Below are 27,977 nucleotides of genomic sequence, written 5' to 3' on the forward strand. Positions count from 1 at the left end.
TTTTATTATGATTATAAATTTTTATTTTTAAATAAAAATAAAAACAAAAAATAATGGTTGACATTATAAAGAATTATGGGGAGTGGGGGTCCTTATGGAGATAGGGATGGGGATAACTCTGTACCCGTTAGTGGGGATGGAGACAGAGATGTGGATGGGGATTTTCATTAGGATGGGGATGGGGATGGGGAGAGGTAGAGGCTCATTGTCTCCGCCCCGCTCCGTTGCCATTTTGAATCAAATTAATGAAACTGACCAACCCGATTTCTAGTATTTATAGTCAGCTTTGGTTCAACAATTTCCCAACCTGAATGAGTTGGATAAATTTCGCTTTATCCATTTGTAAACTGATTAAAATCAAACAACCCAATCATATATATATATATATATATATATATATTAGTATTTTATATTTTAAGTATATTTTTAATAAAAGAAAGTGGAAAATTTCCAATATTTCTTAGGCTAAAATAGTTTATATCATAAATTTATTTTTGAATAATTCCATTGTATTTTTTAAATTTAAACTTAATTTTTTAAGTTTAAATCTTTTGAATCGACTGACCAACTTGAAAATTGACCCAAACTGATATAACTTGAGTGACCAACCCCCCAACTTGATCAGGTCGATTTGGTTGGCCAAACAACCTACAACTAAAACAAACCAACCCGTGAACAATAGTTTAGTTTCCAATAATTATTAAAAATTTATAGCGAAATACACAATAAGCTAAATTTAGAAAGCTAAATAACAGTAGTTTAAACTCCAATAATTGTTTAAAATTTTATATTAAATAACATAACAAAAAGAGATTTATACATAATTATTGAAAATATGTTTATCATAAAAATAAATAAATAATTACTAGAATACAATAAATATTAATTTTAGTATAGATAAATATATAATAAATAAATATTAAAATATTAAAATTATTATTAATAAAAAATAATTTTTTTGAAGTTGTTTTTTATAATTATTAATTTGTAAAAATGAAATTAGTTATTTATAATATTGTTTATTTATTGAAATAATATCATTAATTAAAATATAAAATATTATTTACTTGTTGAATTTAATAATCCATACAATTATAGTAATATTAATACATAATTTTGTTATTTTAACTATTTAAAATATAGTTATGTTAAATATTTCGTTATTTAACTAAATATTTAAAATCTTAATCTATTTATTATAATTGAAAGTTACTTAATAACTTTTTAAAATATATTATTTATTGATTTAAAATATTAATTTTAATATTTTATTATTTAAGATATCTAGTTATTGAAATATTTAAATAATATTTCATTTTTAATGTTAGATTTTTATTATTTGAATAACATTTAGATTGAATAATGTATAAAGTCATAATTTATATTGTTTGTACATAATTTCGTGATGGATTTTGTAATATATATAATTATTAATAATCTGAATGCTATTAAATAAATTATAATTATTTTTTGTTATTTTAACTTATATTATAAAGTTATTATATAATTTTGTTAGAATATTTAAATAATTCTTAGATTTTTTGATTCAAACTTTCTTTAGATAGATGTGGATAAAAAGTTGGGGAAAAGATTAATATGAATTAGATATTATTTAGAAGAGAAACTCTAAGATAACTTAGGTGAAAGTTGGGGATGGTGGGGGAGGTTGTATAGGAGAAATTTTATGCCGTTAGATTATTTGGGTTATTGGAACATGTGGGGAGAGAGAGATTGTAGTGGGGACAGTGTTTGGTTATAAAATTATTGCCAAAAGGGCCACGTTCTTTTTATAATGAAAAATAATAATGCCCCATCTTTGCTCATTTCATTTTTTGAGGAAACTCTACATATAAAATTGTTGGCATAGATGTTACTTTTGCAAAAACACTTTTATAAAAACACTTTTACATAAAAGCACTTTTATGGAAGTACTTTTACAAAAGTAATTTTATAAAAGCACTTTCATGGAAGTACTTTTACGAAAGTACTTTTATATAATCACTTTTACAAAGTACTTATATGGAAGTACTTTTATGAAAACACTTTTACAAAAGTACTTATATGAAAGTACTTTTACGAAAGTACTTTTATAAAAACACTTTTGCAAAAGTATTTTTATAAAAGTATTTTTACGAAAGTACTTTTATAAAATCACTTTTACAAAAGTACTTTTATAAAAACATTTTTAGGAAAATACTTTTATAAAGGCACTTTTACAAAACATTAATCTAATTGGTAAACAATGACTATTGGAAACCTGTGACTTGCTAGTCGGAAAAGAATTCACTTATAGGAAAAAAGTGTTTGGTTCATAACAATATTTTTTTCATTATGTTTATTTTTATTCATTATTTTATATTTTAGAATTTCACATTGGGTAAGAATGAGAATTGAACCAAACATGGCATAGAGTTTCTAATTGGTAGTTTTGAAAACCAAATGGATTAAAAAATCAAAAAAGAGAAAATTTCTAAACTTCTTTGTTTTAATATATATATATAAAGAAAGATATTAGGAATGAGAAAGATTCTAAGAATAGTTTTAAAAAGGGATATAGATAGAATAATAAAGGGTTATATATAGATGGTGACATGTTTCACGAGGAGGGAACAAGAAATGTTAAAATGAAGAGGGTTTGAGAGTTATAAAATATATATGGTGGCATGTTTCTTATATATAGATTGAGAGTACGAGACAACATATTTGTAAATTGAGCATATAGAGTGCAAAACCTTGTATTTTGGGTTAGATTTGCAGTGCAACCAAACGCAGCCTTATTTTTCTAAAAACGCAACCCAATGTCGAATGCTAAAACCCTCGCTCCCGCCTGTCTGTTCGTATCATAAACCTTAGCTCCTCTCTCTCTCTCATACACACACAGTTATGGCTGCTGTTACTGAACCCTCAGAGAACGAACCGACGACGGTGCCGGGAACTGACCAAGTTCCGGCGATGGCTGAAACAGCCATTGCTACGGTAACCGCCACTTCGGGTTCGGGGCCTGACGAATCATCTGAACAAGCTCCAGAGACGGTGGCTACTACGGCAGCTCCGGTTTCTACTACGGTCCCGGAGGCAACGCCCGCAGAGAAGAAGTGGCCGGGGTGGCCTGGCAACAATGTATTCCGCCTCATAGTCCCTGTTCTTAAGGTTGGTAGCATTATCGGCCGCAGGGGCGAACTAGTGAAGAAGATGTGCGAGGAGACTCGGGCTCGCATTCGCATCCTCGAAGGCGCCATTGGTACTGCTGATCGTATTGTGAGTCTCCCTTTCTCGTTAATTTTCTATTTCTCATTTTAGGGTTTAATCTTTTTATTGATGCCTCCTGCACGAGATGTTACAACGTTAATTAGGGTTTGTACATATATATATATATTTTGTTTTTAACAATTATTCCACATTTCCACTATCTGCTAAAATAAAATTATATATTTTTTTAAATACTAGCTAAATCCTTAAATACTATTTCTTTCCAGGCTCAGAAAGTATGACACCTTGTACCAATGTTAGATTCCAGTACTTTTTTTTCTTTAGTCACATAACATAGGGCCAATGTTTGTTGGCTTGATATCATTTTTCAAAGTGCTGTGTGGTTATTACTAAAGGAGTTGTAGGTCCTTCTGATGCAAGATTTAATTTGCCACGTGAGTTTTTAGAGGGAATGTTCGTTAGAAGTTGTTTACAGGTGTTGACAGCTGTAACAATCTGTTGTATAAATATCTGAAGTAACATCTAATGGGAGTAATATACCAAGAATTTCTTTTCTTCTTTCTCTTCTCCTTTCCCTTTCTCTCGGTCTCTCTCATTCGTAGTTATTCTCTTACCAAGAACATGGTTTTCAAGGCACCAAGGCGAGGTTAGGCGACAGGGAGGTGCCTAGTTGCCTAGGCGCTGGACTTTCTTTTTATGTAGAAAATGTAGATCCTAGGGTAGTTCCCTAGGTATCATAACCATATTTCCTTAATAATTATTCATAATTTTCATAATAAAGTATAGAGTTTATGTTAAAGCATAGAAAATCAACATATTAATGAGAAGAAGAAAAAGAAGGAAAAGAACATTCAAAAAATACAAGGGATGAACCCTTTATTTTTGTTATAGGAAAAAAAGAAAAAAAAGTAGTAGTAGAAAATGTGTTGATTAGACAAAATTTTAAGTTCTTCCTTACTCATTGGTTCAGGTTTTGAAGTCTTTGAGGGTTCAATACAGCATTTAGCAATGTATTGATTAAATCGTAACAAATAAGAAGATAATAAAAAAAATTAGTATATAAACACATAAAATGAATATGTTAGTTTAATAGTGCCTATTTTATAATTATAATGTCAAAAAATAAAGATTAAAGAAGTATTTTATAATACATAGTACAAAACTGCTTGGCGATCAAGCGAGGCGAGCCTCAAAGGGTGCCTTGTCACCATAGTTTTCAAGGCGCCAAGGCGAGGCTAGGCGACAGGGGGTGCCTTGTTGCCTAGGCGATGATTTTTTTTTTTTGTTGAAAAAATAGATCCTAGGGTAGTTCCCTAGGTACCATAACCATATTTCCTTAATAATTATTCATAATTTTCATAAGAAAAGTATAAAGTTCATATTAGAGTATATAAAATCAACATATTCATGAGAAGAAAAAGAAAAAGGAAATAAAATTCAAAATATAGGGGATGAACCCTTATTTTTGTTATAGGAGTAGTACTTACTAGGCCTTTGGGTGAGGGCTAAAGCCAAAAAGATTCTCTCTCTCTCTTGCCTTTGGGTGAGGGCTAATGCTGAAAAGACTCTCTCTCTCTCTCTCTCTAATTTCCTGAGCTTCATTACTCTGCAATTAAGTAGGCCTTGAATTACTGAATGCTGAATGCTGCATTTTTGAATTTGGAAGCATCCCTTAGAGAGGCACGGAATGCTACCTCTCTATAAAAAAGCAAACAAAGTTACAACTAAGCCCAAAACAAATTATCCCTATTCGTCCCTTGCTTAGACAATGCATCCGCCATCTCGTTTGCAGATCTCCTCACCCATTGTATCCTGAGATTCATGTTTCTAATGAGCCACTTAAACTCTTTCATTTCATTCCTGTAGCACCAAATTATAGAGTTTGGGTCTTTTAGCCACCCCACCACCACTTTTGAATCCCCTTCTATCACCACATTTGCTAGCTGTAGCTCATTTGCAATTTGCACTCCTTGTACTGCTGCAAGCAACTCTGCTTTGACAGTCACCCAAACCCACGGGGCCTGAGAATAAAGCTACAATTTGACCTTCTGAATCTCTCAATAACCCCTCCTATATCTAATGGGCCTGAATTACCTTGACTGTTTCTGTCAAAGTTCAGTTTCACAAAACCTTCCATTGGAGGTATATAATGCATCTCCACACTTTCCCTTCTAGAGGAGCTTTTGGCAATTGCTTCCCAGTTCCTCCAAACATCATCAAAGGAGAATTGGGAGAGCAATTCCAAAGTCTTTATCCAATGGACCACCCTGACCATTACACAATCCCTAACAGCTTCTATACTCCTCTTTTTTTCTAAGACTATTCTAGCATTCCTCTCTTCCTAGATGGTCCACACCAAGGCTGCTCTAACACATCTCCACATTGTTCTTTCCCCTTCTTTGGCAGCGTAAACATGGAAGGGTCGAATAGCATGTTTACCTCTGATGGTGAGGTCCACCTACACCCAAACAAAGAGCAAAACCAAAGCCAAATCTCTGCAACAAAGGCCAAGTTCTTTTATCTATATTTCCAAACCCCAGCTCACCCTCTTGAATGCTTCTACACACAACCTCCCAATTAACCAAATGATCTTTCTTTCCATCACCTGGCCCCCAAAGGAAATCTCTCATGATTTTTTTTTTCAATTTTTTACCTCCTTTTGGGGAATCCTAAAAATTGACAAGAAATAAATTGGTAGGTTGGCAAGAGTGGATTTGATCAGACTTAAGAGTAATTCTTCCTCTCAATGAAACATAATTTCTCTTCCAAGCTGCCAGCTTCTTTGCACACCTCTTGACAACTGGATTCTAGAATCTTCTTTCTTTAGTGTTTGCTCCTAAAGGAAGGCCAGGGTAGGTCAAGGGCCAACTAGCTGTGGAGCACTCTAAGGCGACCAATACCATTAACACTGATAGATGCTTCAAAGGATAATGGGCTGGATTTGATGCATCCTTTGTCTAAAAAGATGGGAAAATGCCAATCATTTATTCTTATCTTGTTCCTTTGCAAGAATGTTTGCACTCACTTTGGTATTTGTACCATATCAATTGAACTATTTGAGTTGCTCCAGAAGGCATACTTGAACTATTTGTACCATATCAATTGCCTTCACAAACAAAAGGGGGAAAATAAATGTGGCAGTTGCCGCAGTTCATTAGAGCAGCAATTATGTGGGGCAACATAATGACATATGGAATGAGAAAATCTTTAACTATAAAAAGCAGGTGGTGCACATCTTTATAAGTTTATAGAGAACCTTCCTGTAAAGATCGTGCATTGACTAATGAAAAGGTGAGAGTTCAAAGGAATACTGATGGGCTTCATTGTTAGAGGCTGGGATGCATTTGCAAACCACGCAATAAGAAGGCAACCCACATTGATGCAATGGAAGAGGCCAAGAACTAGTAAACTGAGACTAAATTTTGATGGTTGCTGTCTAGGCTATCCAGGACCATCAGGAATTGCAAGTGCAATCAGAAAAGTTATGAAGGTAAACTCCTATAAACTGTTTAGAGAAGAACTCTTTGAAGGCTGAAACACTAGCAGTTCTCCAAGGACTCAAGCCCAGAAGTACTATAGGCTGGACTGATCTGACTATTGAAGGTGACTGCAAAGTTGTAATTGGATGGCTTAGATTAGAAGAAGAAAGCCCTTAGAATTTGAGACATCTGATAAGGAAGATCAAGGTATTGGTACCCTAGAATAAACCACACATTCAAATGGACTCCCAGGTCAGCAAACAAGTTAACAGATATGTTGATTGTCGGCTAGGGAGTAAATAAAAGCTTCTTGAACTGGGTATTACCTTGTCTTGGGAGGGATTTGTACCAGGGACATTCTTGGCTTTTGTTGTTCTATATGGTCAGCCATGAGCTGTTTGTATTTGTCCCACATTCCATATTTGGAATATTGTCGTCATTATCTAAGCCTTGTCCGAACTCCCAACTACATGGCATCAATTACAATCCTGTTCTGCCATTCTGTCTTGTTTAGTGTGATATTCATTATTAAATTATGGGCCCTAGCTCTTCTAGCTCCTTCAACCTGTAACAAATCACTTCTTCTAATGGGTGCCGTAGATGGTCTTCACAAAACAGCTCAGTCTATTTTCTCTCATTTTATCACATATTGGAGTTACCAGTGATTTAAAAGTGCAAGGCGCAAAAAAGCACTAGGGCTTTTATGTGCCGGAGATGCAAGGCAAGGCAAGGCATGCGTTTTTTTGAAGCAAAGCGCACATTTTTTTTTAAATAAAAACTATAAAATAAAAGAAAAGATATACCTGAGCTTTAAATTAAATTAATGATTGAAAAGGCCTATTAATATGTTAAATATCAACATGTTAATATCAAAAAGGAGAAACAAGAGCATCATCACAGTCCTAGAGTACAGATTACAAAGTACAAACTATAAAAGTAGTAAAGTAGAGAGTCATGCATTCATTCTTCAAGGCTCATACATCGTTTTCTCATCTTCACTTGGAAGTTCAACACCATTGTCATTATCATCATTTTCATTTTCTAGATGGATTTTCTCTGATGGTTCTTGGTTCCTTCTGGTTGTTTCCTTTTTGTTGTTCTTAGCTTTTGGTTTCTTTTCTTTTTTTTTTTCTGAATATTTGACTGCTGTTATGATCAGGGTTGATCTGTGAAAATCTGGGTTCTTGTTTTTTTAATATTCTTACTATCTTGCATTTTGAAATGATGTTACATCCTTTTTGAAATTAAGCCAGCTAGAGTTCTTCCTTGTTCCATATTTTTCTTGGTTATTTGTGTTGAACTCTTCAACTTTTGGTGTAAATTTTGTGTATGAAATGTCACCTTGTACTTGCTTTGTGTGTACTTAGTGGCTGTGGATGTTATTTTTATGATTTTCCTCTTCAGGTGTTGGTATCAGGAAAAGAAGAACCCGAAGCACAAATATCCCCTGCAATGGATGCTGTGCTAAGAGTATTTAAACGTGTTAATGGATTATCGGAGAGTGAGGGTGAGGGTGCTGGCTCAACAACTGCTAATACTGCAATGTGTTCAGTACGGTTATTGGTGGCATCGTCACAAGCAATTAATCTAATTGGAAAGCAAGGTTCTCTTATAAAGTCAATACAAGAGAATAGTGGTGCTTCTGTGCGTGTCCTATCTGGAGGTATGATGTACATACTGTTTTCTAGAGTTATCATGTTCTGCAGTGTCCAGAATTCTGCCTTGGATATTATTGGCAGTTAGCCAGTTACGTTTTCTTTCTTTTTTTTTGTGATAAGCTAAATCTTATTTTTTCAATGACATCCACCCTTCTATTCTGATCACAAAATACAACTCAAATTTTTTTTAAGCTACAACTTGGAGTTTTAATAAAAATAAAAGAAAGTTGGTACAATATGAAGAAAAAGCCCTTGCTTGTTGGTTGCCACTGAAGGAAGGTTTCATCAAACTGAATTTTGATGGTAAAACATGGGCATCCTGGGCTTGTCAGGTGTAGGAGTACTTAGAGTTGGAGAGGGCTGAGAGCCATATGATTTTTTTATAGGCAGACAGTTGATTTTTTGACTTTTAAGAGCCATGTAGGATAGTAGGAAGGAATTCAAAATGTAAGGAGTCTTGATGTCAAAAAAACTAGTTGTTGAAGCAGGGAAGCTAAGATGTATAAATATATGAATTAGATAAAAAACTTGAATGGTTGACTAAAGATATGGAAGTGAAATTTCATTGGGTTAAAAGGACAGTTAACAACTTGGCTGGTATATTAGTTAAACAGGGGGTGGGGAGACGACAATTGTTTTGGGCTCAATTACAAGGAAAGAAGGAATAAAGGAGAGATAAGAGGTTTTCTCTCTCCTGATCGACTGGTTGTACTTGTATACTCTTTTTATTGTTAACAAAATTCATGGTTATTGATAAAAAAAGATGTAAATCTGTCCTAAAAAATTAGGTTTAAATTTGAAATTTAGAGAGAAAAGGAAGAAGAAAAGTAAGAGCAGCAGTACAAGAGAAGAAAATGGCGAAAAGAGGAGGAAGAAGAAGAAAGGTTTGAATAACCTCCCCTTTCTTATCTAATCCTTTTTATTAAGAATTAATGTTAAAGTAATTACAAGTATGCCTTTAAGTGGGCGGCCAACTAGGCAGTAACATGAAGAGATCAAACAAAAAGAAATAAGAGGCCCATTAGCTAACAAGAAAAAGAAAAGATATTACAAGAGAAGATACTAGGACCCATTCGGCCCAATCTCTTTACACTCCCCCTCAAGTTGAGCATAAATGTCAATCATGCCCAGTTTGCTTATAGTGTCATCTTCCCTCTTGGAACTCCCTTGGTCAAGATATCAGCCAATTGTTCGTCTGATGTGATGAATGGCAAACAAACTTCTCCTGAGGAAACTCTTTCTCTTATAAAATGTCTATCAACCTCAATGTGCTTAGTTCTGTCATGTTGATCAGGATTATGTGCAATGTTGATAGCTGCTTGTTTGTCACAGTAGAGCATCATTGGCTTCTCGTAGTCAACCCCCAATTCTTCTAAAAGGGATCGTAGCCACAGTAATTCTGACACACCATGTGCCATTGCCCTGTATTCTGTTTCAACTGAGGAGCTAGCAACTACAGACTGTTTCTTACTCCTCCATGACATAATGTTCCCAGCGACTAGAGCACAATAACCTGATGTGGATCTCATATCATCAATACATCCTGCCCAATCAGCATCAGTAAAAGTTTTCAATTTTATGTGTCCATGTTTGGCAAATAGAATACCTTTCCCTGGAGTACCTTTCAAGTAACACAAAACCCTTTCTGCAACAGCTAAATGAGTATCTCTGGGAGAATGCATAAATTGACTAATAACACTTACTGCATAGGAAATGTCTGGCCGAGTCATTCAAAGATATAACAATTTCCCAAGCAGTCTTTGAAACACCCCCTTAGATCTAGCAACTTCAATGCTCAAAAAATACCGAAGATCTCCAAAATCCTTGATCTCAAATTCAGAGTTGAGAAACCTTTTTAGTTTATTGACCTTTTGAGTGTCATTACCCGTGACCACAATATCATCAACATAAACTATCAAGAAGGTCACCAGAGAGCCATTTCTCTTCAAGAACAGGGTATGATCAGATTGAGTTTGTGTGTAGCCAAAGGAGACGAGCAACCCTAAACCTCTTAAACCAAGCCCGAGGAGACTGTTTGAGACCATAAATAGATTTCTGCAGTTTACACACCTTGCCTTGCATTTCCTTCCCATACACCCCCTGGAGGCAAAGACATATAGACCTCTTCATGCAGGTCTCCATTCAAGAAGGCATTTTTAACATCAAACTGGTGTAGGGGCCAGTCAAAAGTAGCGGCTAGAGATAACAAAACCCTGACTGAGGTCATCTTAGCGACAAGAGCAAATGTCTCAAGATAGTCAATGCTATACATTTGAGTGTAGCCCTTAGCAACCAGCCTAGCCTTAAACCTCTCAATAGAGCCATCATAGTGATATTTAATGGTAAACACCCATTTACAACCCACTGGTTCCTTCCCTTCAGGTAAATCAACGATATCCCAGGTATGGTTCTTATGCAAAGCATTCAGTTCAGCCATCATAGCATCCCTCCATTTAGGTTGAGATAAAGCTTTCGGTACGGACCTGGGTATCACATGGGAAGAAACATATGCAAGAAAAGAGTAGTAGGAAGGAGAGAGAAGGCTGTAAGACAGGTGTTTGGAGATACAATGGGCTGTACACTTCCGCTTGCCCTTGCGGAGAGCAATAGGAAGGCTAAGGTCTGGGAAAGCTGTAGATGGGTCAGAAGAAGGCTGACCTGTTACCTCAGTAATGATGGGAGGAGAAAGAGGCTCTTCTGTAGGAGTGGAAACAACCTGCCCATGTCTGAATCTCTGCCTTTGGTACCACCTTTGGAGAACAGGAGGAGGAGGAATTATAGGAGAATGAGGTGGATGAGGAGGAATAGGAATATCGGAGGTAGGTCCAGTGGGAGAAGTAGACACCTCATGATAGGACTCAAGAGGAATAGCTGGAGACATAGCAAATGGCTCTTCAGATTTCTCCCCCTCAGGAGAAATGCTAAAAAAATGAGTCAACTCAGCAAATGTGACATCTCGAGATACAAAGCGGGTGCACGTTAGAGTGAACAATATGAAAAGGAGAAAGAGATCTTTTATTGCTTACTGAATAAGAATGTCTACAATGCTTTGCCAGTTCACACGACTCACAATGAAGACTCGATAAAGACACTCCCTTAAACATATCTGGAAACAAATGACTCAAAGCAAAAAATGACAAATGACCAAACCGAAAGTGACATAACAAGACTTTGTTAACAGACTCTAACAAAACTGACTCTAAGGCAACTCCATGAGGTGGTCCCAAAGCTCGATCTGGTGTGTCCAGCAAGTATATTCCGTTCGTCTCATGGTCCCTCCCAATCATCCTCTGAGATTGCAGGTCCTGAAAAACACAATGAGTGGGAAAAAAGGTTATGCTGCAATTCATGGATTCAGTTAAGCTGCTAACAGATAAAAGGTTTGTGTTAAGTTTAGGGACATGAAGGACAAAGGATAAATAAAGGGTGTCAGAGGTCTTTATATCTCCTTTACCAGAGATGGGAGCAAGAGACCCATCAGCAAGGGATATTTTCACTTTTCCAGAGAGAAGGTGGTATGAGCAAAAGAGATTAGACAGGCTGGTCATATGGTCTGATGCACCGGAATCAATAATCCAAAGGATTTTTTGCTTACCTGAAACTGAAGCATGATTTGCAGAAACACGAATACCTGAGTGAGCAAATGCTGATGAAGATGATGTGTTGTTGTTGGAAGAGTGAGATGAAGAAACAATAGCTTCCAAGTGATTTAGAAGCCTCTCATACTTTTCAAAATCCGCCTTCATTGCTGCCAACTGCTCAATGGTTAATTTCTCTTCATTCTCCTTATTTTCTCCTTCAGGTACTGTAGCAACATTAGCTACCTTAGTCTTTCCTACTTGACTGCCCTTCTTAGAGCTCTTGTTATTCTTAAACCTATCAGGAAGAAGCTCAGGATGAAGCTTCCAGCAAGTGTCCTTTGTATGCCTCGGTTTCTTGCAATATTCACATATCTGCTCCTTTTTCTCAGTAGGACCTTTTGGCTTTATTCCAACATGTGCAAAGTGTTCTGTAGGTGGACCCTGCAACTGAACTTGCTGCCTACTCTCCTCACTGCTTATCATAGCATATGCCTGGGAAAGAGTAACCTCATCTCTGGCCAGGATATTTTGCCTAATGATGTCAAACTCAGGGTTGAGTCCAGTGAGAAATTCAAACACCCTATTTCTCTCCACTAACTTCCTATACATTTCAGCATCATTCTTACTCTCCCATACAACTGTCTCCGTAACATCAATTTCTTGCCATAGGGATTACAGTATAGAGTAGTAGATTGCTACACTTTTCTCCCCCTGTCTTAGGTTCTTCACATCACTTTTCAACTTATAGACTCCGGCTACATTCAACTTCTGTGAATAGGTCTCAGTAACACTGTCCCATGTCTCCTTAGCCGAAGACATCCAGAGATAATGCTGACTTATATGAGGTTGCATAGAATTGACCAACCATCCTATGACAGTATAGTTCTCTTGCATCCATTTCTCAAATTCAGGGTTTGTCTCTTTGGGTTTCACTTTACTACCTGTGAGATACCCGAGTTTTCCTCTACTACAGGCATAAATTCTTATAGATTGTGCCCAAGCAAGATAATTTGTCCCATCTAGCTTGATTGTGGTCACACCAATCAAAACGGAATCTACCGAGCCAAGGCTGAAAACCGGCACTTGCTTGAACTCATTTTCGTATGGCTCCATTAATCAAAAGAAAATCACAGAACCAGAAATTTTGTCAATATAAACTTACTTGAAGTCAAACCAAAACCCAAACTTTTGAAAACTAGGGTTTTACTCCGTCCAACTGTTGGGGAGGAAGAGAGAAGATGCAGCTGCTCCTACCAGAGCTTCCCAATCTCTTCCAAACCTGAACCGCCCTCCTTTAGGAGTCAAAAGACACCTCTCAAGCACAGAGCGCCACACCCAAAGCTTCACCTTTACCTGTACCTTCGAAAATCTCTAGTCGGCTAGGGTTTTGGGCAGCAACAGAACAACACCACTTCTTGGCAATATCCAGCCAGATTTAAACTCTCCAAACCCTCTACCAATTAGGCCAGAGATCCTCTGAACTATGGAGAACCTATCTCTTCATACACTCTCTTAATCTAAGGGTGTATGGGAAAAGAGGAAGAAGGAAAAAAAGGAAGAAAGAGACCTGCTCTGATACCAAGATGTAAATCAATCCTCAAAAATTAGGTGTAAATTTGAAAATTAGAGAGAAAAGGAAGAAGTAAGAGCAGCAGTACAAGAGAAGAAGATGGCGAAAAGAGGAGGAAGAAGAAGAAAAGTTCGAATAATCTCCCCTTTCTTCTCTAATCCTTTTTATTAAGAATTAATGTTAATGTAATTACAAGTATGCCCTTAAGTGGGCGGCCAGCTAGGCAGTAACATGAAGAGATCAAACAAAAAGAAATAACAGGCCCATTAAGAGAGGCCCATTAGCTAACAAGAAAAAGAAAAGATATTACAAGAGAAGATATTAGGACCCATTCGGCTCAGTCTCTTTACAAAAAGTAAAAGCCCTCAAGTAGTGGTTATCCTCAATTAACCACTACACCCAGAAAAGCATTACAACTCCCTTCCTTGGGGTTGCAATCCCCGTAACATATGAATTCTTAATGCCCTTGTTTTGTTTTGAGCCATCTGCCAAACCATTGGAAGATGTTGGTATTTTGTACCCATTTAACCATAGCCCTTAATTCCATGATTTCAAAAATCTCCCCAATCTTATGTTGAAATCTTCATGGTCTCTCACTTCTACTCATCTGTCACAGTGTCACCCTGTGGAAACCTGAGATCTCCTTCTAATATAATATTTTTGCAGTTCTAGGACTATGCTCTCCTTACACCAGCGGTCCCCTTCTAGTATAACATTTATTTTTTTAATTTCTCAAAAAAAGTCATCCTTTGTATGGTTATAAAGGTTGCATTTGCAGTTTGTTGGAGCAGGTTGTAAGAGTATTAGTAGCAACTTCTAGAATGGAGGTACAACAACTTTGTAGGCATGACTTAGTTGTAGAATGACAGTTTTTTATATTGCTCCCATTTGTTCCATCTTCCTGTTCTGTACACAGCCAGGCCAGTGGATCCAATCCTTTTTTCCGTATGACCAAATGCTGATATGATATCTGTTATGAACAAAATCTACTTTGGATTATACTGAATTTATTTGAGCATTTTGTATAATTGAACTAATATTTTTATGGAAGGATTGTTTCTTTTTACATTTGAAAATTGAAGTGTTTTGAATTGGATGGATTCAAAGAAAAAGAAGATTGTTTTGGTCCACTTTATTTTTTGCCTTTGATCTGTCTGCAGAATCCACAGATATAAGTGCTCCTGACTCAACACCTTGAAACTGGTTTTTATCATCTATGTTGACATCTGTAGACGTATCTGCCTGCTGACTGTTGTCAACCATTCCAGAGTTCCCCCAGTTTTCAAAATGCACATTCCCAAATGAAGCAGCAACGGGCATTGTTTCCTTCTGGAACGAGTATTGCCCTGTATCAACTCCCGTTGCAGAAGTTTTGGTTTACTTATTCACTTACTGTTTATAACTGAAGCTTATCTTTTTGTTGATAAAAAAGCTTTTTTTTTTTCAAGTTATCAGAGCAGGATTTGTTATTACTTTAGATGAAGCAAATTAAAATATCCATTAATTTTATTTAATTTTATTTTGCATCTGTGCCTATTATTGTCTGGTCCTTCTGAAAACTTTCTGGCTTGTTTTGGGCTCCTGCCCATCTGGTTGCACTTGGGTTCATGTGGGGCCTTTTTGTGGGAATTCTGTCAAATTTGGTTGAGGATTTTTCAGGATTGTGATCAACATGGCTTGTTTCACCTGAGACTAATTACTATATCTGTCACATTTAACCCCTTAATATTGCAAGTCATCAAATCCATAATCATAAATGGATGTATAAAAAGTGTATAAGAAGATGAAAATAGATTTTTAGTGAAATATTGTATCATAGTTGGTGGCATCTCTTTGCATGAACTAAGGAAATGAAGTCTTTAATTATTGATTTGGTAAATGGTTGTCTTTTTGACCTGCATGCATTTATGTCTCCAAGTAGGCAAGTTAAACCCATCCCAGCCCCCGATTTATGTATGTTTTTGCTTCAGCAAATTTTCCTACCCCCTTGAAGTGACGAATAGATTGGTACATTGGTATGTAATGTGTATCTTTGTTTTGCTAGATGAAGTGCCATTTTATGCTACTCCAGATGAGAGAATTGTGGAGATACAAGGTGGAGCATTGAAGGTTCTTAAAGCACTAGAAGCAGTAGTGGGACACCTAAGGAAGTTTTTAGTTGACCCAAGTGTTATTCCTTTATTTGAAAAGACTGTAAGTTTTGTTTTCACTTGACGTGACAGTTCATTTTGGTGTCATTTAATGTATTGAAGCCCATTTTTTTGTCTTTCATCAGTATACCCAGACAATTTCACAAGATCGTTCAACAGACACCTGGGCTGATAAAACTCAGTCGTTACTACATACAGCTCCTCAAACAGGGATTAGTAATGATTACTCACTCTCATTGAAGAGGGATTCTTTATTTCATGATCGGGAACCTCAGCTGGAGTCACAAATTCAACACTCTGGGCTTTCACTTTATGGACAGGACCCTTCACTTGCGGGATTACGTTCTACAGGGCTTGGTCGAGCTTCAGCTCCTATTGTCACCCAGGTTGGTTATTTTATTGTTTGTTTGTCTTTTTATTTGACATGTGAATTTGATTTTTTTTTTTAGTTATGGTAAGAACCAAATGGCAAGATTTGAACCCATGACCTTTTTTTCCATGCATATTGTCTTGTTACCATTAATCCACTTCATTATTTGTGTTCATTTATGAATCCTTTTTTATCAGTGTATTCATTTATTTATGAATCTTTAATGTACATGTTGCATCAATGCACATTTATTTCAAAGAAAATGTGAGTTAGGAGGTTTGAACCCTGGTCAGTTACTTTAAAAATTAAAGAACTAGCCATCTATCCACTACATTCAACTATAACCTTATTTGTGTAATATATTATTTATAGTGTTTATGTGTCTTGTGGTATCACGGTTCGACCTCCGGTTACTGAGGTTGAACCTCTGCCTTGTGAACCTCTCCTCTTTCTAGTTCTTTGTTTTTGATCAGTAACAGAAAACTTTCATTAATTAAGAAAAAAAGTTTAAAATACAATGGTGGGGGGAGGTAAACCCTCTTACCACACCCCCAAAAGGAAATTTACAATGAAGCCCAAAACAAATGACTTCTTCCCACCCCCTGTTTGGCCAAAGCATCTGAAAATGAATTAGCACATCTTTTAACCCACTGGACACGCACATCCATTCCTTGGGTTTGCCACTTGAAATGCCTTCGTTCATTAATGTATGCCCATCCATCATTTGCTTTCTCTATCCAGCCAGTTACCACTTGCAAATCTCCTTCGGTAATCAACCTATTTATATTCAACTCCTTACTTTTTAGCCCTTTTTACCCCCTCCAAGAGGGCCAGAATTTCTGCTCTAAATGAATCTCCAACTCCAATTGGTCCTGAAAAAATGGCTATAATTGAACCTGCCTCTGTTCTGAAAACACCACCAACCCCTGATGGCCTTGGATTTCCTTCACTTCTCCCATAAAAGTTGAGTTTGATAAAAACCTTCCATCAGGGGGAGCCACAGCAGATGGGCATTGATTCTGCTAGGAACCGAGACTGCTATTTCCTGCCAATTGTTCACAATGGTCTCTATTGGAGTATCCTAAAATAGGTTTATTGTTTTTACCCATTGTGCTATCCTCAAAGAAATCACTTCTGTAATTGTGTCCCTGCTTTCTTTTTCAGCAAATACCCTATTGGTTCCTTTCCTCCCAAATTGTCCAACAAACTGCTGCCCTGGTGCACCTCCACAAGATTTACCCCTCTTTTTGATCCAGCTACCAACTGAATAGGTGAAGAGGCTTCGAATGCTTAATGGGGGAGTCCACCTGCAACCAAATAAAGAGAGAAACCGCTCCCAAATAGATGAAATAAAATGGCAGGATATAGTAAATGAGAGCAAGACTCACCATTGGCTTTACAAAGGGTACACCAGTGCGGGGACAAGCACCAAAAAGGCTTCTTCTTTTGAAGATGATCACAAGTATTAATTCTTTCCAAAGCTATTTCCCAACAGAGTGCTCCGACCCTAGGTGGGACCGGTCTTCCCCACACTTCCAGTTCTCTGTCTGTCTGGATCTCTAAACATTGTTTTTTCTTTTCCTTCTTTCTTTGAACTACTGAAACCGATATCAGTTTTCTTGTTCAATTTACTATAGAAACTGGTATTATGGTAGTTTTTTTAATTGTTCCTTGGTCTTCTTCTTTTGTTGTAAAAGCTATTACTGTCTTTTAAGGTGCATGTATTTTCTGTTAAATGTTAATACTTGAAAATTTTGAAAGTAACACACTGATAAGAAAGTTTTTGGGTGATTTACAAGTTTAGGTGGTTGAGTTGCTCAAGGAGGTGGTTGGGGGTTGGTAGGGAATGGAGTTTATTTCCTTTTCTTCTCTTAGGTGACTACTGGTCACCTTCTTTGTAATTTTCTTTTTTTTTTTTGTTTTTTGCTTGTCTTAAAAAACCCATCTTATGCCAAACTGTCTATGCCCTTGTAAATTATCAATTAACATGCCTCTCTAGCAAGCCTAATTTTGCTAGCCCAACATGCTTTTATAAATTCATACAGTGTGTATGGCCTTTTGTAGTCTAGCTTGAGGAAATAGGTTAAATGCATTGTTTTGAAAAGAAAATGATAGAATACAATGTTTTGAACCTGTCATTGATGATTGATCCATCTGGTCTAAGCACCACTTGGTCACAAATCTGGTTTGGTCCAATCTCCAATCCGCCTGGTCACAGAAAACCATTGCTTGGACCACTATGCATTTCACCCATTTATTGATACTGAACAGAACGGAATGGTGAAAGAGGATTCATGTAGCCAACCTGATATGGTTGGGACAAAGCTTATATGATGATGGTGAAGGGATGAATCTCTGTCTCTTTGTTACACACACACATAAAAAGAATGTAACAGAGTATTTATTAAAGAGAAACATGCCATGAATGCAATAAGGTATTTATTTTATCTTCAGGTTTAATTGTATATTCTGTTCAGACAAGGAGAGGAACTTAGAAAATGTGCTAGGGGCGATCCACATCCAGGTGGTACACTGGCTGAAATCTCTAGATTTGTTTAGACTTTTCAGTGGATGGTTTGCTAAGAAAATGAAAAGAGATTGTGAGTTCAGTCCCAGCTAAGAAGACCTCAAGTCCTTTATGGACTCCTCCCCCTAGTGGCTTTATCAAGCTGAATTTCGATGGTAGTAGTATTGGAAATCCAGGGCCCTCTGGAATTGGGGGAGTACTAAGGAATGAGCAAGGGATTGTAATAGCTCTGTTTTCAGGCCCAATTGGAGTAGGTGACTCTCTTAGTGCTGAGCTTCTGGCAGCTTTGGAAGGAGTAAAAGAGCTAAAGACCTGAATATCAGTTAGCTGATCATAGAAGGAGATTCTAAGATAGTAGTGAGCTGGTTAAAGGAAGACAAGAATGGCCTTTGGAATTACAGCAATGAAAAGAGAAAGTTTAAGTGGTTGACAAAGGACATTGATGTAAAATGTACTTGGGTAAAGAGAAGTGCAACTGCTTTGCCAATGGGTTAGCTAGGTTCTGTTTTCTGGGCTTATTTATAACTGTTTTTTACTTTCTTTTTAGGTGGATTTTGGCATCCATGTTGGGTTAAGATAGTTTAGCTCCCCTCTGTAACTAAAACATATTTCTTAATGAAAAGTTCATGTTATTGATAAAATATTCTGTTCAGTAACTGCTTGATTAAAATATTAGGATCATCATGTTTTTGTTTTACATCGTATTCTTCTAAACCAGGAGATGAAAAAGGTTCCATTTCAGAGCTTTCAAGCCTTCCTCTTTCTTCCTACTTGTACGTTCATTTACTGGTTAGTGGTCTTGATCACATTTAAAATAAAGAGGGGTTTAACCCTAAAGCTCTGTAGGCGCATGCCCAATACTTGAAACATTGATTCTCCTTACAAGTCAATCTAGCTGGAGAGAGAATGGAAATTAGTGTGTAGGGGTGCAACTTGGGATGGCTGAATTTACATTATACACTGCTTCGGGCTTGGGCTCCGGCCAGGCCTATTCAAATTTTGGCATAAAAACCCATCTCGAGCGTGCCCAAGTTTCACCCCTTTTAGTGTGAGGATTATGGTGTGATTGGAGTGAAACAGACAAAATGTTCAAAGTAATCAGAAATTGATAAGCAAAATATAAATAAAATGATGCACCTCCATCAAACTTCCACTAAGCCCAGCCAGACTGCCTAGCAAGGCAAAATTGTATAAAGGAGAGAGAAAAGGTTGAGGGGAGCTAATTAATCACAATCAAATAATGATGTAAATAGACAAAAGGGTTCTAATTAATCACAATCAAAATATAATGTAAATAATGATACACTTTCAGCTCACTTAAAATTCTGTAATGAAGATAATGTATGCCGATTTCCCATTTTCATTTATATAGGTGTACCAAATACTTCCCTCCCTCATACTTCTGTGATATGTAATGTTGAATTAACAGCTTGTTTAAGAAACTTGAATTCCCTTGTGATGATGTCTTTGGGCATGCCAAACTTTGAAGTCTAGCTCATGAAATAACTCACCTTACCCATCATGAAATATATGAATTTTGTTTAGAGGAATTAGTAACCAGAGATGTGTTTTTTTTTAACTAGTGAAGATCCCTCATTTAGCACTTTGATTTGATGTTGGTACATTAAATCTATTGCCTTACCTGCTCTTGAAAACTGAAAAATGTATATGTAGTAGTTTTCTTCAGAGATAACTTCTTCCGATAATCAGAACTTGCTAGTTTTTATGTATCGGTTTTATTTCTTTCTTGTCAGTTTGCTTCAACTATATATGAGCTCTAACAATGGCTATTAACATTTTGGCTGAATCATTGTTCGGAAAAATGGAATCCTGCTTTACTAACCCATGTTCTGATTTCGTTGTTTAACTTCTGGTTCTTTTGATTCAGATTACACAGACAATGCAAATACCGTTGTCTTATGCAGAGGACATAATTGGGATTGGAGGAACAAATATTGCGTATATTCGTCGTACCAGTGGAGCCATTCTCACTGTTCAGGAAAGTAGGGGCCATCCTGATGAGATTACTGTGGAAATAAAGGGCACCTCGTCACAGGTTCAGACAGCTCAACAACTTATTCAGGTAACTGGCAACTTATCCCCTTCTCCTTAATATAGGGAGATTAGACGACTGAATACCTCCCTGGATAGTTTTTTTCTTATTTGTGATGAGAAAGGAAATGGAACGGGCTGATTAATTGATGGGAAAAGGCAAGGAGATAGAGCAGTTGCTATCCAATTGTACTAGATAATGGCAGTGTCTTTCTATTTCAGCCCTTGGAATAGTCACCATTTCAGGGTTATGTCTTATGTACTCCAGTAGGAGTAGGAGCTGTAGTTGGTTAGATCTCAGAGGTAGTTGTAATGTTTGCATTTTTTATGCGATTGTTCTTGAATCTTGCAGTTTGTATAAAACTTCAAACATCTGTTGTGTTTGACATGACCTGTAGCAATAATCGCACTAAAGCTTGTCTCAATCATTTGTAGCAGCCATCAGAACATGTTTAGAACATAAGGCTGTTGCATTGCCATCCTACAACTATCTTCTCCCAACATCAGTGAATGTGTCTGGAACAGGCTTAGAATGTCCCTACTTAATGCTGCTTAGGAAAATGAAAATCAAACTCAAGGTCGAGTCCTTCCAAGAACTCAAAACTTTGTTCTGCTCTATTAGCATCTTGTATTGCTCTAATTCCACTGTGCATTGCCACTTGTTCATCTCTAAGTGATTGATCTCTTCATGAAGATTCTGAAGAGAAGTGAAGTAAGATGACATGGTCTTCTCACCCTGGCATAACTTAAATACCCTTCTCTTTAGCTGATAACCCTTGCTGAATTCTTGATTAATGGGTCTTACCAACCTTGTCTTGGGTTGCATCAGGTGTCTATAGTAACCTATGGTTCTTGGTCTCTTGGATACGTACAGATTTGTTAAACTAGCCAGCCATGGCATCAATTTGAGATTTTGTTGGTATTACTCAGTATAGGAGGCATCCTCAGATGTAGGCTGTTTCTCTTTCCAGTAAGATAGCAAAACATTCCCCTTCCACCAATGTACAACTTTGCAGATTAAGCTCCAAAAAGTTATTCCTATATAGCTTTGCTGTTTTTGGTTTTTTAATAATAGGACCATGGTTTGCAATTTTGATATCGATGGACATTTCACTATGCAGAGATAGGAAACTTTTGAGGATGTTTTGCTAATTTTTCTAAGATATTTGTAAAATTTATAAAACAAGGAAATTTTCTAAAATCATGTAATTAATAAACCTTAAAGGAATCATTGGAAGAAGTACAATTGCTCATGTAAAGCTACAAAATCATAGCAAACTTCTTTTTATGGATCAAATAGAGAAGATTAAAAGACTTAAATAGGTATCTTTCTCTCTGTCTCTCTTTTAGTCTTGTATATCTATCTTTATTATGTATGTCATTTACTTTCTATTTTGACTTTTGTTTTTTTTGGTTACTATATGTTTTGATTAGGTTGAGAACCCTCTTTTCTATTTGTATGATTTCTTTTTCTTATAGGAACATAGTTAAAAAAATTATGATGATTTTAATGAAATATCAAAAATGTTTCGAATAATATTTAAAAACTTAACCTTAAATATGCAGTCTATTAATGAAACCTGAAATGTTGCTGACATATCAACAATATATTGGATATATTAGGAAAAAAGTATTCTTGGATTTTTTTTTTTGATAAATGAGTAAAGAATTCTTGGATAATTTCATATCACTTCTTAGCAAAATGGGAAGTATGGGGAAATTTTGCTAAATATCGTCAATATTGCGAATCATGATCTGGACTATCATTCACACTTCTAGAATCTGAAATGGTTGTAACTACCTTACTTTCTGTTGTCCAAATTCTTCAAACCAAGAAAGAAAGTGCAAAAATAAATAGCAATATTCTCTCCTTTTATACTCCTACAACAATAAGAGAAGGCCAATGGGCAAGACAACAATTTATGGCACACATCACACACCTCCAGACAAGAATAAATTCCCACACACCATTCCAATACATCAAACAGGTTAGAAAGTTCATCAGGGAATGTTACTAAAATAGAGCGAGAGTTCTCAACACAAAACAGCATAGAAATCCTTCAAACAGAACTGATGGCAACGGTAACAGGGTGTGTTCGGGGAGGTTTTTGTAAATTCTAGACCCTACCTGCCTCTATAAACCTCCCAACCCATACCCGCCCCAAAACCCATAGTGGGTTGAGTTTTGAAAATCTAAACCCTCCCCGCACATGAGAATGCAAAACCTCCCCGGTCCTACCTTCCCCACATTCAAGGATAGGGGTGGATTGGGTTTTGAACCCCCATCTAATTTCCTATTATTTCTTGTTATATATATATATTTTTGTTGGAAAAAGGTAAAGTAATTTATTCAGACTATAAAGAAAGATACAACAAGGCCCAGACCACTAATTCTGCCTGTGCCCAAAACAGATTACTAGTTCATCCATGATTTAGAACAAAACAAAAGAGATACATTCTGGTTTTTAAATTCCTCATTCACCGACACCCAGGAACATAGCTTGCCCATGGCTCTCTGCACTACTTCATCTAGGCTTTTGAATTGACCACAGAAAATTCTGTTATTTCTTTCAGTCCAAATGGACCAAAGCACAACTTGTGGAATGGTATTCCAAACAAGCTTTCCTTTCTTGCTGAGACCCTCAATTCTCCAACACATCAGCAGCTCCTTCATAGATTTTGGCATAGACCAGCTAATCTCCAAAAGCTTGAGAAAATGCCCCCAAACTGAAAAAGAAACCGGACAATGGATACACAAGTGCTCTGTAGATTGTTGCAAGATTTCCACACAAAACACAAGAGAGATCCAGAATCTGAATACCACGTCTCTCCAGGTTAATCTTAGTCAGACATTTGTCAAGAGCCATTGTCCAGACTAGGAAATTGATCTTGGAGGGACTAGTTGGATTCCGAATCTGCCTGGCAGGGAAGTTCCCCTGTCTTGATCCGCACAACTTAAGAAACAGGGATTTAACTGAGAAGCTACCATCTGCATTCCACTTCCAAGACCATTCATCCTCTGAACTCAAATCAATCCTCTGATTTTGGAGGAGCCCCAACAGCACCACATACTCTTCCACTTCCCAATCAAACAAACTTCTCCTACACAGAGGAGTCCAAATGGTGGAATCTCCAGAGATGTTTAAGCTATTAGCAACTGAAGAGTCTTGATTCACAGAAATTTGGAACAGAAGGCGAAAAGCATCAGCCAAGGAACCCTCTAAACACCAGGGATCCTTCCAAAATTTGATTCTGTTCCCCTTACCAATCTTAAATCTAATCCCATTTGGATGAGGATCCTTAGATCTCCAATCACCCCATACCACTCCATACTTTGCTGAAATAAGACTTCTCCACCATGCATTCCTCTCAGAAGCAGATCTCCATAACCATTTACTGAGAAGAGCAGAATTAAATTCCTTCAACTTCCTAATTCCCAGTCCACCGACTTCCTTAGGAACATACACTTGCTCCCACTTTACAATGTGAATCTTCTTTTCATCCTCCCAACCTCTCCAAAAGAAATTCCTTTGGAGTTGTTCCAGCCTATTTGCAATTTTGTTTGGGATGGGGAAAAGAGATAGGAAATAAGTGGGGAGGTTGGAGAGGGTGCTCTTAATCAATGTAACCCTACCTCCAAAAGATAGATATTTTGCCTTCCAAGAGGTCAGCTTCTTCTCCATTCTCTCAACAATTGAGCACCAGATTGAGGAGGAAGAGTATTTGGCCCCGAGAGGCAGGCCCAAGTACTTTATCGGGAGGAAATCAATTTGACAACCCATCCCTTTTGCACATTCTTCTAAATTTGCAAATTGGAGGAAATCAATCGAGTCATAGCAGCATCTACAAAACATAGGGTATCATATGCAAATTGGAGGATATTGGCTTTCTCCTTTCCAGGGGAGATTGCAAACCCATTCCATAAACCAGATTCTGCAGCCTTCTTGCTAAAAAGTGTGGGGATTTCCATAACACAAATGAACAGCAAAGAGGACAGGGGATCTCCCTGCCTTAGACCCCTAGAGCTAGCAAAAAGCCCCGTGGATTGCCCATTAATCAGGATTGAAAATTTTGGGGTATTAATACATACTTTGATCCAATTCCTCCACTTTTGTCCAAAATTCATGCTATCCAACATACGGTCCAGACAATTCCAGTTGAAGTCATATGCTTTCTCAATATCAAGTTTACAAATCACACCCGGGGTTCCCTCTCTTCTTCTAGAATCAATTAACTCGTTGGCAATTAAAATTGAGTCTACCATCTGCGTCCCTGGCACAACAAGCACTCTTATTATTGGAGATTATATTGCCTAACACCCCTTTCATTGTTTCTGCCAGGACTTTAGCCAATATTTTATAAAAAACAGTGCAGGAGGCAAATTGGCCTAAAATCCTTGTTGGTTCGGCTGTTTTTAGTGTTTATGTTAGTCATATTTGTGTCTTAAGTTCTTAGTTATTGGGCCTAAACTTGTTTAATGTTTTATTTGTCTAGGTGTCCCATCACTAATCAGGGGCATTCTAGTCCATTCATGTAACATTATTTTATAATCATCTATATAAGAGTGTAGGGCCGGCTGAAGAGAAGAGCAGCCTTTCTCAAATCTTCTTCTCTTCTTCTTCTTCTTCTTCTTCTTCTTCTTCGGCTGCTGTATTCCAGCAAACAATCCTTATTGTTCACAGCCCCCTCAATTTTTGGAATGAGGGTTATAATTGTGACATTCAAGCCTCTTTACAGAGAGGCATTTGCATGAAACACCTGGAACACTTTCATCAAATCCTCTTTCACAAAATTCCAGCATTTCAGATAGAAAAGGTTTGTGAGACCATCCGGCCCAGGCGATTTATCTCCTTCTAATTTCTTAATTGCTGCACTAATTTCCTCTTCTGTAAAAGGTCTTTCAAGCCATAATTTTTGATTTTCATCCAGCTGCTTGAAAGGAAGATTAGAAGGAAAGGGTCTATGCATCCAGTTTTCCTTGTAGAGCTTTTTATAAAAGGAAGTTGCTACTGATTTAATCTCTGAATCTGAGTCCCCGCTCCTATCTTCCCACGCCAACTTATTAATAGATGAAACTCTAGCTCGGGCATTTGCCATTTTGTGAAAGAAATGTGTGTTTTTATCACCCTCCTTTAACCAAGTGATTTAGCTCTTTGTCTCCACTTTATTTCCTCTTTCACAAGCAATTTGTCAAAGCTGTTTTTTGCTTCAGATCTTTTCAGCCTCAACTCTTTAGAAATTGGACTCATCTCTTCAGCTCTATCAAAACTCCAAATTTAACTTTTTCTCCAAACTCCAAAATTTTCTCCAATCCCCAAATTGAAAATTTTGTTGTTTGTTTATGTTATTTTACCTATTTATTGTTTATGTATAACAATATTGAAGGGTCTTTTGATATTTGGAATTTAACATGTAAATAATTCAATGGGACGTTGATAAAAAATTGATCCAGTGGGACCCCTAGCTGGTGGATGGTTTGGATTGGTCACAGGATCGTTCCATGTAGACAAATAATTTTTAGTTCATGTGGAGAAGCTCCCTAATGGCCCACTGGGGGAACTTTTTTGATATATGTTTGTATGCCACCATTTTATCCACCATAGTTTCCGAGGCTCCAAGGCTAGGCGATGGCGGGGGGGGGGGGGGTGCTTGTGGCAGTGTTGCCAGGCGATGGATTTTTTTTTCTATTTTTTGAATAAATACCATGAATTTGATTGGACAAAATTTTGTTTTCTTCCTTGCTTATCAGTTCAAGTTTTGAAGTCTTCAAGGGTTCACGACAGCATGCATTTTTATTGAGCCCCCTAACAAGTAAGAACATAATAAAAAGAAACTAGTAGGTTTTTTTCATCAGAGACTAGTATTTTAACTCACAAACTGAATAATGTGTTTTATTATCATAATTTCAAAAATTAAAAATATAAAAGTATATAATAGCACCATATACAAAGTACTTTGGCAATAAAGTGAGGTGGTCTTCCATGGGCACCTTGTTGCCTGGGTGTTATCTTGACAACATTGTTATCCACAAAATGTTCCACTTTTTTCTCTATGGCCTCGTTCACTTTCTGGTAAAAAAAAGGCGGTAAGTGGGTGGGCCACATGGAATTGCAATAACCCTACATTTGGTTGCCGCTACAATGGGGTCCATGGTAAACTTCGCCCCCCCCCCCCGGAGAGTACTGGTTACCTGGAGGCTTATCCACCCACCAAAAACTCAAATCTCATGGATTTTCACACCCTTGCTAACATTTCACCCGGCTGAACACCGTATTTGTGAGTACCTGGGCAGCGTTTCCCCAGGAATCACTTTCTAGGGGAAATGCATTACCCAGGTAACTCAATACGGACGAGGCCTATATGATGACACATGAAGTGGGAATAGTTGCATCTTAGTAATGTTGTGCCATTCCCTGTTTCTTTAATCTGAAATTCTTTCAATTTATTATGTAAAATTGGTTGCCCAGTTCAGCTATTTGTCTGGTTTACATGATTGTTAACCTGGCTTAGAAAGTAGGAAAATGGACTGTTTAAACTTGTATCAGACTGTAGGGGCAAGCAAGTAGGAACTAAATTATGGCCCTATATGGTGCACAGAATTGCTTAGAACAGGAAAGAGAAGATAAATGGTGGGTTTTCTGAACATGCAGTTTTCATTCCGTCAGCCTGATGAGGGTCCAAGGGGAATTTATGAACTACTTTTATTTATTTGTAATTTTCGATTGAAGCTGGTAATATTTGCTGTTAATTTGCTCTGTGAACATTGAATTTGATGTAGTTGGTTTATCTTCCCTATATCCATGTTGAGGCTGTTGACATGGTTGATTTATAGCTATTAAGTGAATGTGAAAGTAGCATTGTGATCTGGATTAATAGTTGATCATCTTTTCTAGTGATGAAAATGCATGAAGTTAGGTACTTAACTGTATTTTTTGCTTGCAGGAATTTATCAGTAGTCATAAAGAACCAGTCACAGGCAGCTATGCCAAGATTGACAGTGGATTGAGATCTTATTCTCAGTTGGGTAATGCTTCTTCATATCCTTCATCTTCTTTGTCATCACAATCACTAGGTGGATACGGTTCTTCTGGTGTTGGGGGTTATAGCAGTTTTAGGCTCTAAATTATAACCTGCTTGTTATGTGGGATTTCTTATGTTCAGACTCTCATTCATCCCTCTTTAACTTCCTATTTAGAACAGTTCTGTTGTGATGTAACTTTGTAGAGTCCAGAGATGGGACCTTTATTTACACTATCTTGGTCAGTGATGATGAGGTTAGTCTGATCAGATGGCCAACGCTGGCTACTTTGTTGTGGACTCTGGAAAAGAAGAGAGAGAATGTTCCATTGTGGTAGTGGTTTTATTTTTATTAGTTTTAAA

The 27,977-nt window shown here is 37.0% G+C and overlaps 1 protein-coding gene across 1 annotated transcript; it reads left to right on the plus strand.

Moving 5' to 3' along the window:
* Nucleotides 1–2,705: 2,705 nt before the first annotated feature.
* On the plus strand, nt 2,706–27,977 carry LOC104609054 (RNA-binding KH domain-containing protein PEPPER-like). The gene is made up of 6 exons (XM_010275257.3): nt 2,706–3,258; nt 8,094–8,352; nt 15,543–15,691; nt 15,774–16,034; nt 20,434–20,628; nt 27,540–27,977. Exons 1-6 carry the CDS (start codon nt 2,884–2,886, stop codon nt 27,717–27,719), a joined length of 1,419 nt encoding a protein of 472 aa, XP_010273559.1. The 5' UTR covers nt 2,706–2,883; the 3' UTR covers nt 27,720–27,977.

This window comes from Nelumbo nucifera, chromosome 8, assembly GCF_055504915.1.
Source record: "Nelumbo nucifera cultivar China Antique chromosome 8, China Antique-T2T, whole genome shotgun sequence".
NCBI classification, from domain to species: Eukaryota; Viridiplantae; Streptophyta; class Magnoliopsida; order Proteales; family Nelumbonaceae; genus Nelumbo; species Nelumbo nucifera.

What these genes read in the sequence shown, in the direction of transcription:
- LOC104609054 (XM_010275257.3), top strand. Translation starts at nt 2,884, where the DNA reads ATGGCTGCTGTTACTGAACCCTCAGAGAACGAACCGACGACGGTGCCG. An exon ending in TTGGTACTGCTGATCGTATT is followed by an intron (nt 3,259 to 8,093) that starts GTGAGTCTCCCT and finishes TTTCCTCTTCAG; the next exon opens with GTGTTGGTATCAGGAAAAGA. An exon ending in CAGCTCCTATTGTCACCCAG is followed by an intron (nt 16,035 to 20,433) that starts GTTGGTTATTTT and finishes CTTTTGATTCAG; the next exon opens with ATTACACAGACAATGCAAAT.